General features: G+C 39.9%; 1 protein-coding gene across 1 annotated transcript in view; it reads right to left on the bottom strand.

Annotated features, from left to right (window-relative positions):
* Positions 1-4,711: 4,711 nt before the first annotated feature.
* LOC137894131 (voltage-dependent calcium channel subunit alpha-2/delta-1) overlaps positions 4,712-14,817 on the bottom strand; it is a 38,368-nt gene continuing 28,262 nt past the window's right edge. Inside the window, exons 24-40 of the mRNA XM_068739605.1 lie at positions 14,046-14,106; positions 13,861-13,952; positions 12,809-12,890; positions 12,288-12,350; positions 11,593-11,696; positions 10,996-11,085; positions 10,810-10,877; positions 10,676-10,714; positions 10,364-10,435; positions 8,907-9,059; positions 8,676-8,728; positions 8,297-8,352; positions 8,054-8,183; positions 7,184-7,296; positions 6,454-6,536; positions 6,139-6,217; positions 4,712-4,749 (exon numbers count right to left, since the gene is read on the bottom strand). Of these exons, the coding sequence (XP_068595706.1) occupies positions 4,712-4,749; positions 6,139-6,217; positions 6,454-6,536; positions 7,184-7,296; positions 8,054-8,183; positions 8,297-8,352; positions 8,676-8,728; positions 8,907-9,059; positions 10,364-10,435; positions 10,676-10,714; positions 10,810-10,877; positions 10,996-11,085; positions 11,593-11,696; positions 12,288-12,350; positions 12,809-12,890; positions 13,861-13,952; positions 14,046-14,106 (1,376 nt within the window). The remainder of the gene's footprint in view (positions 4,750-6,138; positions 6,218-6,453; positions 6,537-7,183; positions 7,297-8,053; positions 8,184-8,296; positions 8,353-8,675; positions 8,729-8,906; positions 9,060-10,363; positions 10,436-10,675; positions 10,715-10,809; positions 10,878-10,995; positions 11,086-11,592; positions 11,697-12,287; positions 12,351-12,808; positions 12,891-13,860; positions 13,953-14,045; positions 14,107-14,817) is intronic.

A 14,817-nucleotide genomic window follows, 5' to 3' on the forward strand; every position in this document is an offset into this window, starting at 1 on the left:
CATCAAATGCTCTTTACAGTTCGATCCTGCAGTGGAAAGTGACAGGTTAGTCGTTTGTTCTTCCTTGGCTTGACAAACAAACCATCGAGACAAACCGGTTTGCAATTATTATTTTTTATTAGGGCTGTAATTGTTTAAATTCACAAAGAACATAAAAAGCCCTAATCCCTGCAGAGTGACATTTACTCTGACTTTGGTGAAGGCACGTGGCTCACACAAATCAAACACATCATTGTTATTGTTTCAAATGTGTTAGGCCCCAATCTAAACATAGATAATATCCACAAATCAATCCCCAATATGGGCTGGAAAGTGGCTCCTTGGGGTCATTCGCCTGGACTAAGTTTTAAAGATTCAAATTACACTATTGCACCTTCAATTTGAAACGTGCACAGCATGCGTACAACCTGGGAGGAGAGGACAAAGAAGCATTAAGGTGGTGAGAACAGACAAGTACGATTTTGTTTCTGAAAAGCCTGCGGCATTTAACCAATAGTCCCTTTATTTTAAGTTATTCTGTTTTTTTTTTAAGTGCTCTTTTCAACTCCTGTGCCATTTTTCTCCTCTGTTCTCCGAAATCATATTTTAGGGTTTTCCTCAGCTTATGTCATTGCCCTGCTGGGTCAGGGGGTTTGTAAGAACAGGTGGCAAAACATTTAAACAATCGCAGGAACATATTTGAAACTTATTTAGGATATATTTTCTGTGATTAAGAACGTATTTGACATGATATGAATGTTCCATTTGATGCTAACAAAACTTGTTAGGATATCCATAATGGTTAACAAAATATCATGATTTATCTATACTGCATTCTGGGCCAGTGGGAGGGTGTCTCATACAGGAAAATCTGTAACCCATCTGTTGCCGCTTACAGGAAGCAGACACTTTATTTTATATAATTACACAAAACAAATGGTGCTAATTAAAAGTTTTGCAGCTAATGTAAACACTATTATAGTAACCAGATAGAAGGAAGTTCATTTAGACATGGGTTGATTGTCCTGAGAGTGTCACGACCTGGAGTTTGCCGAGTGAGTCGCAGCTAAATTTAGTGCTAATGGTGTGATCACAGTATCATAGAGACACAATCTTCTTCAAAAAAGAGCATTTGTTGGTAAAAAACCTACGGAAATGGATGTTTTATTGCTATCAAAATAAAAGTTAACGAACTTTAATCAGTGACATGCTGATCCAGGTCACGCTGTCGACGTTGTCTCACATCCTGCAATTAGTGGAACATATCCAAAAGCAACTCTCGTAAAACTTAACCACCAATGAGTAATACTGCAAAATACATTACATATTAGCTCAGCAGGTGCGAAGAAAATATATTCAGCAGAAAAAAACTTCTTAAAAATTTAAAATACAAAAAAAGACTGAACATGGAAAGTGGTATTTTTTCATGAAGCAAAAATAAAAGATCCAAACATGTTTTCACTCCAGTTAAAGGTCATTGTTCTGTTTAAGATCACATGAGAAAAAAAAGTCACTATCTCCATTGAAAAGAGCAAATTTTTCAGACTTATCAAATTACAAGTATTTATCAAATCATTTGAATACAAAAACCAAGATGATCGAAACATATCTACTATAATAATCCTTTAAACAGTAAATCTACATTAGCACACATTTGCACTGTGCGGGTGATAAGGAAAAAAAGGATTCTTAAGAGGCATCAGAAAATATAATGATTTTGAATTTTGTTTATTTTGCAAACAAATTTAAATACAAGTAAATATCTGTTTTGTGTTTGGCAGGCGGTCTAAGACACATGACTTCACCAGGATGCCAGAGTTTAACTCTGACCTGCAGTCAGTGATCAAATAAAGGAAAAGGAAAAACAAGAAGTTAGAATCGAAAAGGGAAAAAAGGGGAAGCTGTTTCCTGTGCTGAACTGATTCAGTTAAGCTGTGATTACCCCAGTGCAGTGCCCCCCCCGTAGACATTGGTCAGCAAAAATAAAAGCTGAAAACAACCGAAACAACGTGTTGATTCATTCCCCTCGTGTAGATTTGTGACTCTAATTCCAAACTGAAAATAGATGTTACGTGGCCTTGCTTCTCCAACGTCTGTAACTTCTTAAGTCAGCCAAGGCTACGACCTTGCCCCCGTTTACAAGAGTGTCCCGTTACAACCTCCCCTCTAGACATCACTATACAGCACACAAACACTCTCAAACAGACCGCAAATACCTGGTGATGATACCTGATGAGGCTTCTGCACACAGCTGTGCTTTTCAGTCTTGCAATATTAAAATCTTACATGCATTTTCAAGAGGAAATAAATCAACACTGTTGCATCACTTAGCTGGAAATGTTCAGATAAAAAAAATACAAAAAAAAATTGCAGATACATTTAGAGGGTGCAAACATTTGCACATTCCTATTGCATATCGTTAATGTGTGTGTTTTTCTTACCACACCCAACTATAAAGATGATTTATAAGCTTTATTTGTTCACGGAAGTTTACTCCTCCCTGAGGAGCCTCACCCCAATTCCGTCGCTTAACGATTTTGTTCTTAAACGAAACGCCTGCTGACCGACAAAGTGACAATGTTTATATACATATAGGGCATTTATACTGTACATATATATGTACTCACTCCTAACGCTGCTGCCAGTGCATTCTGCTCATCGTAACAGCGATTATTTGTCGCTAAACACATACTTTTGAATTTCGGAAAGCTCGTCGTATCTCCGAGTCGTCATTAAACAAGTAAGTTGGTAAGTGAGGACCAGCTGTACATCTAAACATTATATGCATTAATGTTATCAAAATGTTTGAGATGGTTTGAAAAATTAGCTGCCATTAATGCTCACTTCACACACAAATAGAGATGTAAGAGGAAACAGATCTGGATGCAGTTTCCTTTTAAGGAGCTCTTTCACGCAAGAAGGATAAAAAAAAAAAAACTGTTCCCAGTTCAGATACAGCGTGGACAGATTGGAGAGAATCAAAAGCAACACATTGGCTCATGACAATACAACACTTTTATTGTGAATATATTATATTTGCACAATAATCAACACTGTTATAAACATTTTTTTGCTTTCCTTTCCTTTTCTCTTTTATACAGTAAATAATGTACAAATGTATACAAAATGTATTCAGGCTAGTCAAGTTCCACAAAAGAGTAGATCAAGCACAATATTAAAGCACAATCAGATATCAGAGGGACACAAACATGCCTGCACAGACACCAGACCCCCCGAGGGGAAAACACGACTTTGATAAACAGGCATAACCTGAAAACTCAACACCAGCAGGTCACAGTGAAGACGAGGTGGAGAGAACTAAAATAAAATGTCTAAAGCGAGAGAAATGACATGTGAACACACCCACGGCAAAGTAAGGCAACGCATTGTCACAGTTCTCTCCAACAGGCCCCGATGCTGACCTGAGGTCGACACAGCGTTCAGACACAGGACAAGCTCAACCATTGACATTGCAGCACTTTGACGCTGAGCTTTCAGCGTCGGCTTCACAGCACTTAAAGAGCAACACAGAAAGGAAAAGGAGCATAAAGAGTAGAACAGCAAGGAGAGGAAGAGAAAGAAACAGTCGTTTTGTTGCGCTGATCTCATTCACAAGTCATCGAGGCTCCTGAGTGTGGCGAACCAGAACAGTAAAGGAAACCGGACTAACAAAGAGAGGTGTTGGAGTCTCGTTTGTTTTAACCATCGTGGAAAATGGTGTTCCTCTCACATACAATCAAAGTGGTTGATTTGTTGTCTCGGGTCACTGCAGCAGCCCCCCCCCCCCCTCCGTTATCTGCAGTGCAGACGCACGCATGCGTTGCAGAAACACAACTGGTGCGTCGCTTCATTCATCAGATAATACGCCGGTTGAGCTACGCAGTAGGCACTGGGAATTTGATGCACCAAATTGAAGATCACAAAAGCTGTCAGACCAGCTAGAACACATTTAAAGTTGAAATACTTGAATATAATTGATCAAGGAAATATCAATCATATCTATTTACTTCGATACCACGGTAACTTTAGTGGTGATCTCACGTCTGATGGAATAATCTAAGATACACTAGCTTGATAATTCTCTGTAGCAGGTTTGCATGTATGTAGATTATGGTGTTGTGTGGAGCTGAGTTTTTGTTTGTTTTAAGCACATGCAGCTACAATAGAACACCTTGCTATTTGATTCGGAGTACAAAAATGATCGATAGATGTGTGAAAATACTTAAATAACATGAGCATTCTTCATAATCAAATAATATTACATCCATATGGTCATTTGAAACTTTAGATTAAGCAAATAAATTATATATAATACTGTCTTTGAGTGATTATTAGTTGTCATAATGGGACAATTCTTCAGCTTCCACTAAATAACTCGGAGAACTCGATTTTACATAATTAAAGGGTTCTGTTCACTCTTGCACCAATATAATAATATTAATGGACATGAGCGCAGCTGAGCTCAGCAAATGTGTCTCTAGTTTTTAAAATGACAAGTAGGAAATGATCGAGCACCCTTTGGCATTGGAGAATGGAAATTCTGATAAAAAACTGTGTTGTCAATTCTCTGCACACATCCTGGATGTCTTGTGTCCTCTTGTTTGATGAGATGTCTTGTGTGCATGTGTGTGTGTATGTGTGTGCGTGCGTGCGTGTTAGGGTCATGTCTCATGCCAGGATGTGATGAGCCACAGCAGCAGTTGGAGCCCAAGCATCGACCAAAGACACGAGCTTAGACAGGTCCCTCCTCCACAGTCGGAATCATCCTCCTGTTGAACGAATCAGTCGTCAATGAATATGACTGGATTAACAGTCTCTGATTGCACTACCAATAGGAGAAAGTGAGTTTTTCATAATATGGGGACCTTTAAGACACTCCAAATATCTTAAATATAATTTGTGTTGTTCAGGTTTTTGCTCTTATCAGATATCTTCTGCAGACAGAGTGGCAGCAGTCTTCTTATCTAACTCATGTCAACGAAAGAAAGCAAGAGCATTTATCAAAATGAACCATGCCCATGCGTGATCTGTTGCAACGTAGTTATTCTGAAGCGCTACTTTTCAAGCATGTGTGTCTGTACAAATTCATCTGTCCACTATAAAGGCACAGTTTGTTTGTATTTAATAGGAATATTCAGGATGTCCGTGCATGCCAAAGAATGAGGAAAAAGAGGTGGGAATTTTCTGCATTCAAAGGGCAGGAAAGCCTTGTGGAACTTCCTCTGTTTACACCAGTGTCAAAATGGGCTGGTCTGAACATAACTTGCCTTCCTACAAGAAGCTGCGCCAAAAGTAATCGGATGGTAGATACAAGAAAAAGGGACCCACTTTTACTCTGTTCATCTACTTCCTCAGCTATTCCTCCCCCTCCCTTTGCTTCCCAACACAGCTGCTCCACCATATAAACACACATGCACATTAATTAGTGGTCTGTTGTGTGGGCTATCTGCACCTTTATGCACATTGAGTTCACAGAGATATGGGAAATACTTTATCAAAATTATTTTGACATTTTGACAGTTCGATGTTGGGTAAGGAAGCAATGATCTCACACACAATTTGTCTGCCACACTCCTTTGTTTGACAATTTCGCTGGAATGTTGCAACACCTGAACTTATCATGAGTGCATTTGCTACTGTCTGAATCAAATCTGACTGCTGCATGTAAAAACCTGCTCGAGGAACATATTTATACACAATTTCTAATGAAATTAATTGTTCAAATTCACTGCTAAAATTTAACCTCCCTTAAAAATAAATACAAAAATAACGATGCAAAAGAGAGTCGTAATATTGCACAAAGAAGACACACAAACAAGAAGCTTATAGTATGATGCACTCATGCACTGCAAAAAAAAGAGTAGCTGGAATACAAGAGTAAAATGCTACGTACTCGTGAAATTGTCTTCTCATGCCGCAAAATCAATTGGCTTTTAACTTTTAAAGCTAAGTAATTACTCTCGTATTTCTACATCTAAGATTTTAAATCTTGGTAAGGAAAATTTGTCGTGTGAGCCATTTCTTTCATAGGCTGGCACATCAGAAATAAATATCAAATGTGGCAGGATCACCATATTAGGATGTGTTAGAAGAAATTAAGGTCATACTTTGTAAGAATTCAGTAACAAAGTAGCATGAAGCTGCGAGAGGACGCCGATCAAGGCATTAGCACCAGAAACAAGAAGAGGAGCGTGGGACACAGAGTGGAACCTTTGCTGACTGGACACAATGGCTCATCCTAGCAGAACAGCCATTGAGATGGAGAATGAGAGAGCAGAGGAAACAGGAGAAATAAAAACAAGTGAGTGACAACTGCATGCAACACTTTAAAAATAATTATGAATGGATTCAAAAAATAAACTGACTAAAACCGAGTATAGATCATCATGCAGAACAGGCAGACAATGACAGAGGCGAAAAGTGAAGCTTAACTAAACTCTTCCTGCTTGAATTTACAATGTGGTCATGTCTTACATTTTCATTGTTGTCAAAACACACGTCCGGTCCTTTACGGTACCTGGGATTCTGGGCCAGTTCACATGGATCTGGACCTTCAGCTGGAGGAAAAACTCAGGAAAATATGCTTAAGCCACAGCAGCACACAGTTAACATTTAACAAACAATTAAATGATTTTTCAACTTTTAATTTCCATGCCATTAAAACATCTTCTCATCAAGATGACCTGATTTATCGTCTTCCAACTATTTAACTGTTAACATCTAAGAGGGATTAAAATAAAAGAAATGCAAAGGAAATGGTCTTGGAGCCCGCATTTTGTGTGTTCCTTATAACATAAACATTATATTCAAGACAAACCATGTGCGTGTTGATGTGTGTGCTTGTTAGGAACTAGGAGCGCACACTGCGATCCAATAGTGAACTCAGATGACACCTGCACACACACAAACACACGCCTGCTCTTAACCTTAATTCAGCCTGACAGCAGCATTCAGCCCGGATGAATTTAAACAAAACGAAAACTACTCTGAGGGTAATGCGAGACGGGCTCTCATACGCCGCACGTCTGGTTTACTGTTCGTCCATGAACATTCATGGGGGGTGTTGCAGACCCCTTAGGTGGGTGTCCTTGTATTGAGAGTTTAAAGACTAAATGTCACATGAGTGATGGATAATGGGCCAGAACGTAAAAAAAAAAGGAAAGATCAATTCTATTTTCAGTTTTGAAGTTGAGAGAAAGGATACATGGCTGTTCAGCCTGTCGAAGCGGTCTGGGATCACATGACAAACACGTTGCCTTGGCATCAGTGATCAGGAACACCAGGTTGGTGTTTGGCAGCATCTCGGCACGATACATCCTAGCAGCACACATGGCCACGCATGCTTATAAAAGTATTTTTTCATACTGTAAAACACCTGCACTATACCAGGATATAATTGAGCTTCTAAATAATTATTTCTACACTGCTGTGTTGTATAGACTGCGTGGAATACAGTAGAGTAAATGCATGCAACCACATGCAGGTATGCGTGTAATCGGGCATGTGTGAACACATCCATGCCTCTTCTCTCCTTTTTGGATTGACTTTTTATGGTAGTCAAGAAAGTTTCTGTGTCTACAGTTGCTAACATTGGGGGAGCAAAGTACCAGACATGTGGGACTCATAACACCCCATAATTACAGCCATATTTAACCCCCTTCCAACAGCTCAAATTGACACAAAAGGAGGTTAGAGAAAAGTAAATGTGCAGTGGTCTGTGAATGTGTATTAGTGAGTTTGAAGTGCAGCCAGGGCTTAGTAAGAAAAACAGATCACTTTTTTTTTGTGTGTGTTTCCTTCTGCATGTCCGGTTACTGGCAGATCAAGGTCACCTGCGTCCGATCAAAAGTCATCAGAAAACAGCTGCCTGAAATCAGGTGGGACAACAGAATGGGGAAAGGAAACTAACGCTATTCTGGGCCCATCCCTGTAGACCAAGAACGGGAAGTTCCAGGAAGAAGATACAATAATAAGGCATGTCTTTAGTAATGTACCCCATTGTCAGCATTAGGGGACAGAGATACAGAAACAGATTTGTACACACATAACCACAAACAAAAACACATCCATGTACCTGGAGCAGTTTCCGCAGTCCAGGACACCCGAGTATGATCTTTCGTCATTGTCAAAGAAGTATTGAGTCTGCTCTGTGATGCAGCTTTCTTTAAACATAGCATCTGGTATGTCTTCATCTGCTGACTCTGCTGCAATACAAGACATTAGTGACAAAGTTGTTACAGGGAACAAATTGCTGTTATTCTATTAATATAAAACTGACACCCAGATTTGATAGATACGGTATTGTTTTGTTGCTCACCTGCCTCTAGAAGGTTAGGAAACATGATACCACAGAACAGCTGCTGCAGTACTGACCTAGACATAAATCCCATAAACAAAATACGTCATAACATTGAACAACTGAAGTCCACATATTAAAGAATACATTCCCTAGTAATGTAGGAAGGCATCAGTCGCTCCCTTTTGAAACTCGTTTATAACAGTTGGAAAGTTTCACAGACAGTGATGAAACATACGTTTGTGGTACTGCCCTTGACCCACAAAGCCCACAACAACGCCTACCTTTTATTTTATCGCTTTTCTGCCTATCATACTGTTCCTGTCACAAAATAGAAAAAGCACACACCAAAATGCAAGAGTGTAGGAAAAAATAAAGAAAGCTCAAAAGTCACACTTACCAGGCAGCGGTGGAAGCCCACCAACCAATACTGAGCAAATCTGCAATGGTTGGCTGAAGACGGTCAAACAAGAGAAAGAGATTCCAAAATAAGCAGATAGGGTTGGAAAAAACATTTGAGTCATGAATTACATTACTATATATATATATATATCCAATTTCCTAAGCATATTACTGCAATAAAAATGTGAATAAAAATACTGTCGTCCCAAGAGAAAGCGATGTATCTCACCACATAGATGGAGCGGCGTCCTGCTGCAGCCTTGCTGTCCTTCTCTGGGTCGCAGACTGACTGGTAGTCGTAGGTCTTGTTGAAGGAGTACAGGGAGGTGTTGACCAGGTTGTTCATCAGCACTGGATCCACCTCACCAAAAAACTGACCTATCTATATGAATTCATGCACAGAGACACCACAAAGAAAACACACACACATATTATTTAATCTTACAAGATATATATATTTTTTGCATTGTGCTAGGTGTTACATTTGCATGCTGAGCCCATCAAAATTATAGTATTATTATATTATATTATATAATATTATATGTGGAAACTCATATGGGAATTGTAAAGAATTTCTATCACTTGTCCAGCAGCTTATGTTACATAAAAAACAAAACTGACTAGTTTAAAAGTGAAATGTGTTGAACATAGATTAACCCTAAACTATAGCTGAAAACTTATTGGATGAACAATTGTGTGGCTGTTCTTGTTTTAGAGCAGGATTCATAGGCATGAATGAGCCTATAGGAACATTGAGATTGAGAAGTGCAATTACGAGACAGAAATGTAAAGTTTACAGATAAAAAGAAAACAATGTAGCACAATTGTGAACTTGTCCCATCCCAGAAAAAAAATCAGTATGAATGTTAAAGATCTTGTATGTGAAATGTAAACGACTCCTTTTGTCTTAAATTGACCTGTAAATTATTGCATTCTGTGTTTGCTGACAGTTTACGTAATTTACCGTCTTTTTAAGGATTCAGGGTTGTATTCTGACAATAGCACAAAGATAATCAAAACATTTTGCACAATCCCAATGGACACCAAATGTATCACAAGATGTGAAAAGATATAAGAGGGTGCTTATCCAAGTGCTTGAAGATCATAAACTCAATGTCAGACAATGGGTAGAAAGGATCAAAGACAGCAGATGTCCTGTCACTGCTGACATGAAATGTGTCCAACCCCTCTGTATATCCAAACGCTGACACCCAGGGGCCTGTAGCAGCAGCCTAAGCTCGAGAGACTCGCTTCGCTACGGCGTCCATGACTGACTGAAAACCCATCAGAACCTTCCCTTTGATCCTCCTCCAGTGGCTATAGCGCTTTACTTGTCGGATACGTGGATGTACTGCTGTCCTACAGGTCTGACATGAAATGTTAGCTGAAACGGAGCTTTCACAGTTAAGAGACCATTCCCACAACATTTTGGAATTACAAGCCCCTTATTTGACCTCTATTTGAGATTGATGTATTCTCGTGACTAAAGAAATGTGAGCTAGTGTGTGTAATAAAGTAGAGAACGGTAAGAAGTATATATTCTAGTTTGTCAGTTGTCTTTGATTTGAACTTTTTTTGAATACAGATGTTTTTCAAGAGGTGTTTTATCATCGCTTACTGATCATTTAAGGAAATGCAACACATACATGCTTACTAACATGATGAAAATGGTTACTAGTCACTCACCAAGGAGATGTACTCATCCTGGTTGGACATGAGAAGAAATCCCCCATCATCTAGGATTACACAGTCTACATGCTGCAGTGGAACAATGTGAACAGAAAGAAATGCAACAAATTCTACTGATGGAAATGCAGAAATGAAATAATACATTTAGTAAAATGAGACACCAATCAGTCTTGAATACATAAAAAAACATTATAGGACAAGTTATTTTCTGATTTTGGACTTTTAACCAAGTGCTGATAAGGGATAAGCATTTTTAAGAAAACAAAAGATAAGTGGTGGAGTTAAACTTGATAAACTGCATTGCTGTACCTTGTCATTCCTCAGACAGCCACAGATCTCATCTTTGCACTAGAAATATGAAGTCCAATAACAAATTAATACAATAAAGGTGTCAAATATGGTTCCTGCAATCCAAAAAATAAAAACGTATTACTGTGACTTACATTCTGCTTCAGGGTAGCGTTCATGAAGCTGCTCATCCAGTATGAGACATTAAGTTTTACTCCCACCACTGCAAAAAAAATAAAAAGAAACAAAGAAAGAAACAAGCAGAGGTGCCACTTTCATGAACTGCTGTTCATTCATTTATGCTGCATCACAAGATCCATTCTGGCGTCAGCAGGACTGACCTGCAGGTTTGAGTGTCACTTTGTCGATGGTGAGCTCCACTGCTTTGCTTACTAGGATACCAGACTCGGTCACAGATTCCCTGTTCTCTGCTGCAATTGAAAAGAAAAACATAAGGGAATAGGTGATCCCCGTAATACAACTAAAAATCATCTTTAAAATGTGACTTCATATTGTGAATGAGAGTTCCACAGGATAAACATGGTATTATGTTGTGGGACATTTCATGCATTTTTTGCAGCTTGTAATTTATGTATGTTGAGCGGAGTCTATGACGGCAGGACATGTGTTAATCTAGTCAAGTGTAGCCGTAAGCATAGCTAAGCACATTACCCTGACTTTAGTCTACCCTGACGTCTGCTAGAAAGATCAGTGCAGATGACAGGAAGGATACAGGGCAGGAGGGAGGTTGGAGATAAACGTTGAAAGACACAATGGGGGAAGAAAGAGTAGAATAAAGAGTGACAGAGGTCTGGGAGTGTGAGGGCTTGGATGACGTCCAGCGGCAGCGAGCAGGTTAGGCTTGGTGCCAGGCCACATCGAAGACCCTCACGCAGCGCACACACATATATGAATTGGAACCTCAGCAGAAAACTTACTGTTGAAAGATGGAGCTGTGAAAATATAAATGTCATTGTCCAGGGCCCTTTTGTAGAAACTGGACTCATATGTTTCAGGATTCTCGGTCCAATCTACGCCGGCACTGAAAACATTAATACAGTCACGTAATGCTATGTAGGAATCATTACAGACATACAACACCAAGCAAACGTATTTGATCTATCTGAACAAATCATACTCTTATTTTAATCTACAGTCGAATGTTAGTCATTGAAGTCAGAGTCATACCCCATCCTGGTATTATATATCAAGGGCATGATCCAGCAAAAGCAATAACTGATTGTATTACATGATTTGTCATCAGGAGGAATGTGCACTCATCGTCAATTGGAATGTTATATTGTAACCCAGTGGAGCCCCCAAGTGTAGTTCAGGCAAAAGCATCAGCAGGGAAACTGAAGAAAAGGAGCTGCAACTGGCTGTTGAGTCTGTGGATCAAACTCACGTCCGGTTCTGGCAAGCTCTGGGAGTTCAGCTGAAGTATTTCTAGGAGGACTCAGCGAGCAGGTGGCTTAAGCAGTTTGAAGATTAATGTATTTTGGATCCATTTTCATCTCACACATTTACACCATCAGATATTTGGGGTGAAAACCCCCATGTTTTTTTCATTTTTATACAACTTCAGAGTTAAAGCTGTGAGAGAGCAACTTAAAGGGCAGAAGGGGGAGAGTACCTTCTTGGGTAGACTCTTGTGATTCCTCCGTCTGTGGCTACAAACCTGGCCACTATCCCATCCCTGAGAGCATGGAAAGCAAAAGCCAATCCAACATCAAAGTCAGTCACACAAAGAAGAAAGTGCCTCTGAAGTCATGGCCCACGCTGCAGACATGGCACAAATCATTTCATACCCACAGTCACTTGTCTCTATTTGTCCTAATGTTTAACAGACACCCTGTGTGTTCAGATTATTTCAGACAAGTGGGCACGCCATGAAAGGAAACGCGCTGATGTCATTACTTTATTTCCCTCACAAAACAGCCTGTCTTAGCCGAGTGCGGTAATGCTGGGTGTGATATACGCTGTATTTGTGCAATTTGCTTTCATCACGTTTCACCATTTAGATCTGATCACATTACCCCGAGTAGAAAAGAAATTCTCCGTGAAATGTGCATCAACTATAGTAGTACAAAGCACTAATGGACACATGCAACACACATTTCCATGTTATAAGGAATACATTTCCACATCACTCACACTGCCTGCTTCTTCCAAAGTTTAACCAGCTCGGCTGTCAGACCTGCGTCCAAGATTAGCCGATTTACAAGGGACACATTACCTGTGGATTAAAGGCGAAATGCATTTGACATCATCCCGGCATGGAAATGTGGTAATGGCAGCAACACAAATACCAACAGCTTCAAAAAATGTTGGCAGGCAAATTGAAGATTCACTGCTTTTGACTTGAACAAGTATTAATACTGATGGGTCACGGAGGAATTGGCAAAAGCAAGTATCTTTAAGTAGACCTGTTCTTTGGCTGATAGAAAGAATACTAAAAAAAAAGATTACTCATTAAGTGAACAAAGGTGAAAACACGTGTTCAGCAACATCTTTTCCCTGGATGAATGAGAGGGGATTAACTCATCCAGCAGGTCTGATATGAGTGCATGGCAGATAAGAGGAGAGGGATTACAGCAAGGTACTGAGTTCAAAACCCAATGTAATGTACTTTTCAAATAAAATGTATGTATTCCCGAAACATTTTGTAAACACTCTGATAAAATGGTTTGTGAGAACGTACTTCACAAACAGTGACTCGAAACAATTAATACCTAAGAGTATGACTTGACCTCCAGTTAAAATGGATTAAGTGTGCTGAGATCCATTAGCTGGATGATGGTGGTAAGCCATATCAGGGGAAATGATCCATTCGATGATGACAAATCCAGCATCATGAATCACTGTGTAGCGTGACAACATTGGACTTCTAGGAAACTCAGTGGATCAGGCTGATGTCACTCTGCTTAGACCGCACTAATCTATTGACCAAAGTCATGCTGTGACCTCCAGATGCTAATCACCATGACATCAGAATGGAAACGTCCACCAGTCCTGGTGAAACAGTCAATGCATGAGTGCGGTACCACTCACATCACTTCACACATACAGTACGGTAATGCAAAACGCTGTATTGATCTAGGCGACATTGAGAGGGCCAGTGGGATATAATCGTACGAGTGCAACAGACTGACATCACAGTACAAATGGGTCTAGTGGAAAACAGTGGGAAAAGATGCATGACTCACATGCATCTGGAGTGTTTCTGTCAATGTATTGGCTGAAGTCCAGCAGAAACTGGGTGTTGTTGAGTGACAGCTTCAGCTCTTTGCAGTACTCCCTGAAGAAACGGCATGGATCAGGTTCAAGCTCAGCGCCACGTTTGTTCCTGTGTAGTGAAATCCCGTTGTACAGCAGCGCCGAGATCACTCACCTTGGAGCTATGTAGGTGTAGCCATATTCGTCAAACCTCTCCATTTGTATGGTTTCCATGGCTATTTAAAACACAAAGATACCTGGTTCAGTCTCACGCTGCCTACAAAGTCATCTTATTATAATATATGCCCCTGACATCTTCTTCTGAGTCACTTCACCTGTCAGTTGAAGTAATGTTGTAGCTGAATGATATATAGCACCTATTAGCGGTTAGTACATAATGATAAAGGACATGTGTTGGAGCATCTCCAAAACAGCAGGTCCTCCCAGGAGTTGCTGATCTGTAGTGCGTGCACCAATAAAACGTGGGCTAAGGAGGGGCAGCCAGTGAAACAGCAGCATCGATGCTCATATGAAGCAAAGGCTCGCCTCATGTCTTATCCTATTGAAGAGCTATGCAGCTTGTGTAGAGGCTGTATGCTGAACTCTGTCTACTACTGAAAGCACATACCATTGGTATGTGAGAAACAGACTTGGACCACAGAGTTACAGAAGCATTTAACCTGACATGTTTGAGAGGAGGATGAATATTGCATTTTTAGTAATGCCAGTGAGCAACACATCGACATGGAAGTGAACTCTGCAGACTTATAAAACAATGTACAGATGTGAGGTGATGGATTAAGGTACAGTAGAGAGAGTGAGTGGAGCGGAGGAGCAACAAGACTCTGAGTAATACTTGCCTTCTTGCCCTGTAGTGACCCCAAAACCAGATGAGGAAAAGAGAAAGCAGGAAAGACAAAGAGTGACACAAAGTCATTCATCATCTG

This window comes from Brachionichthys hirsutus, chromosome 5 (genome assembly GCF_040956055.1).
Source record: "Brachionichthys hirsutus isolate HB-005 chromosome 5, CSIRO-AGI_Bhir_v1, whole genome shotgun sequence".
In the NCBI taxonomy this organism is placed as follows: Eukaryota; Metazoa; Chordata; class Actinopteri; order Lophiiformes; family Brachionichthyidae; genus Brachionichthys; species Brachionichthys hirsutus.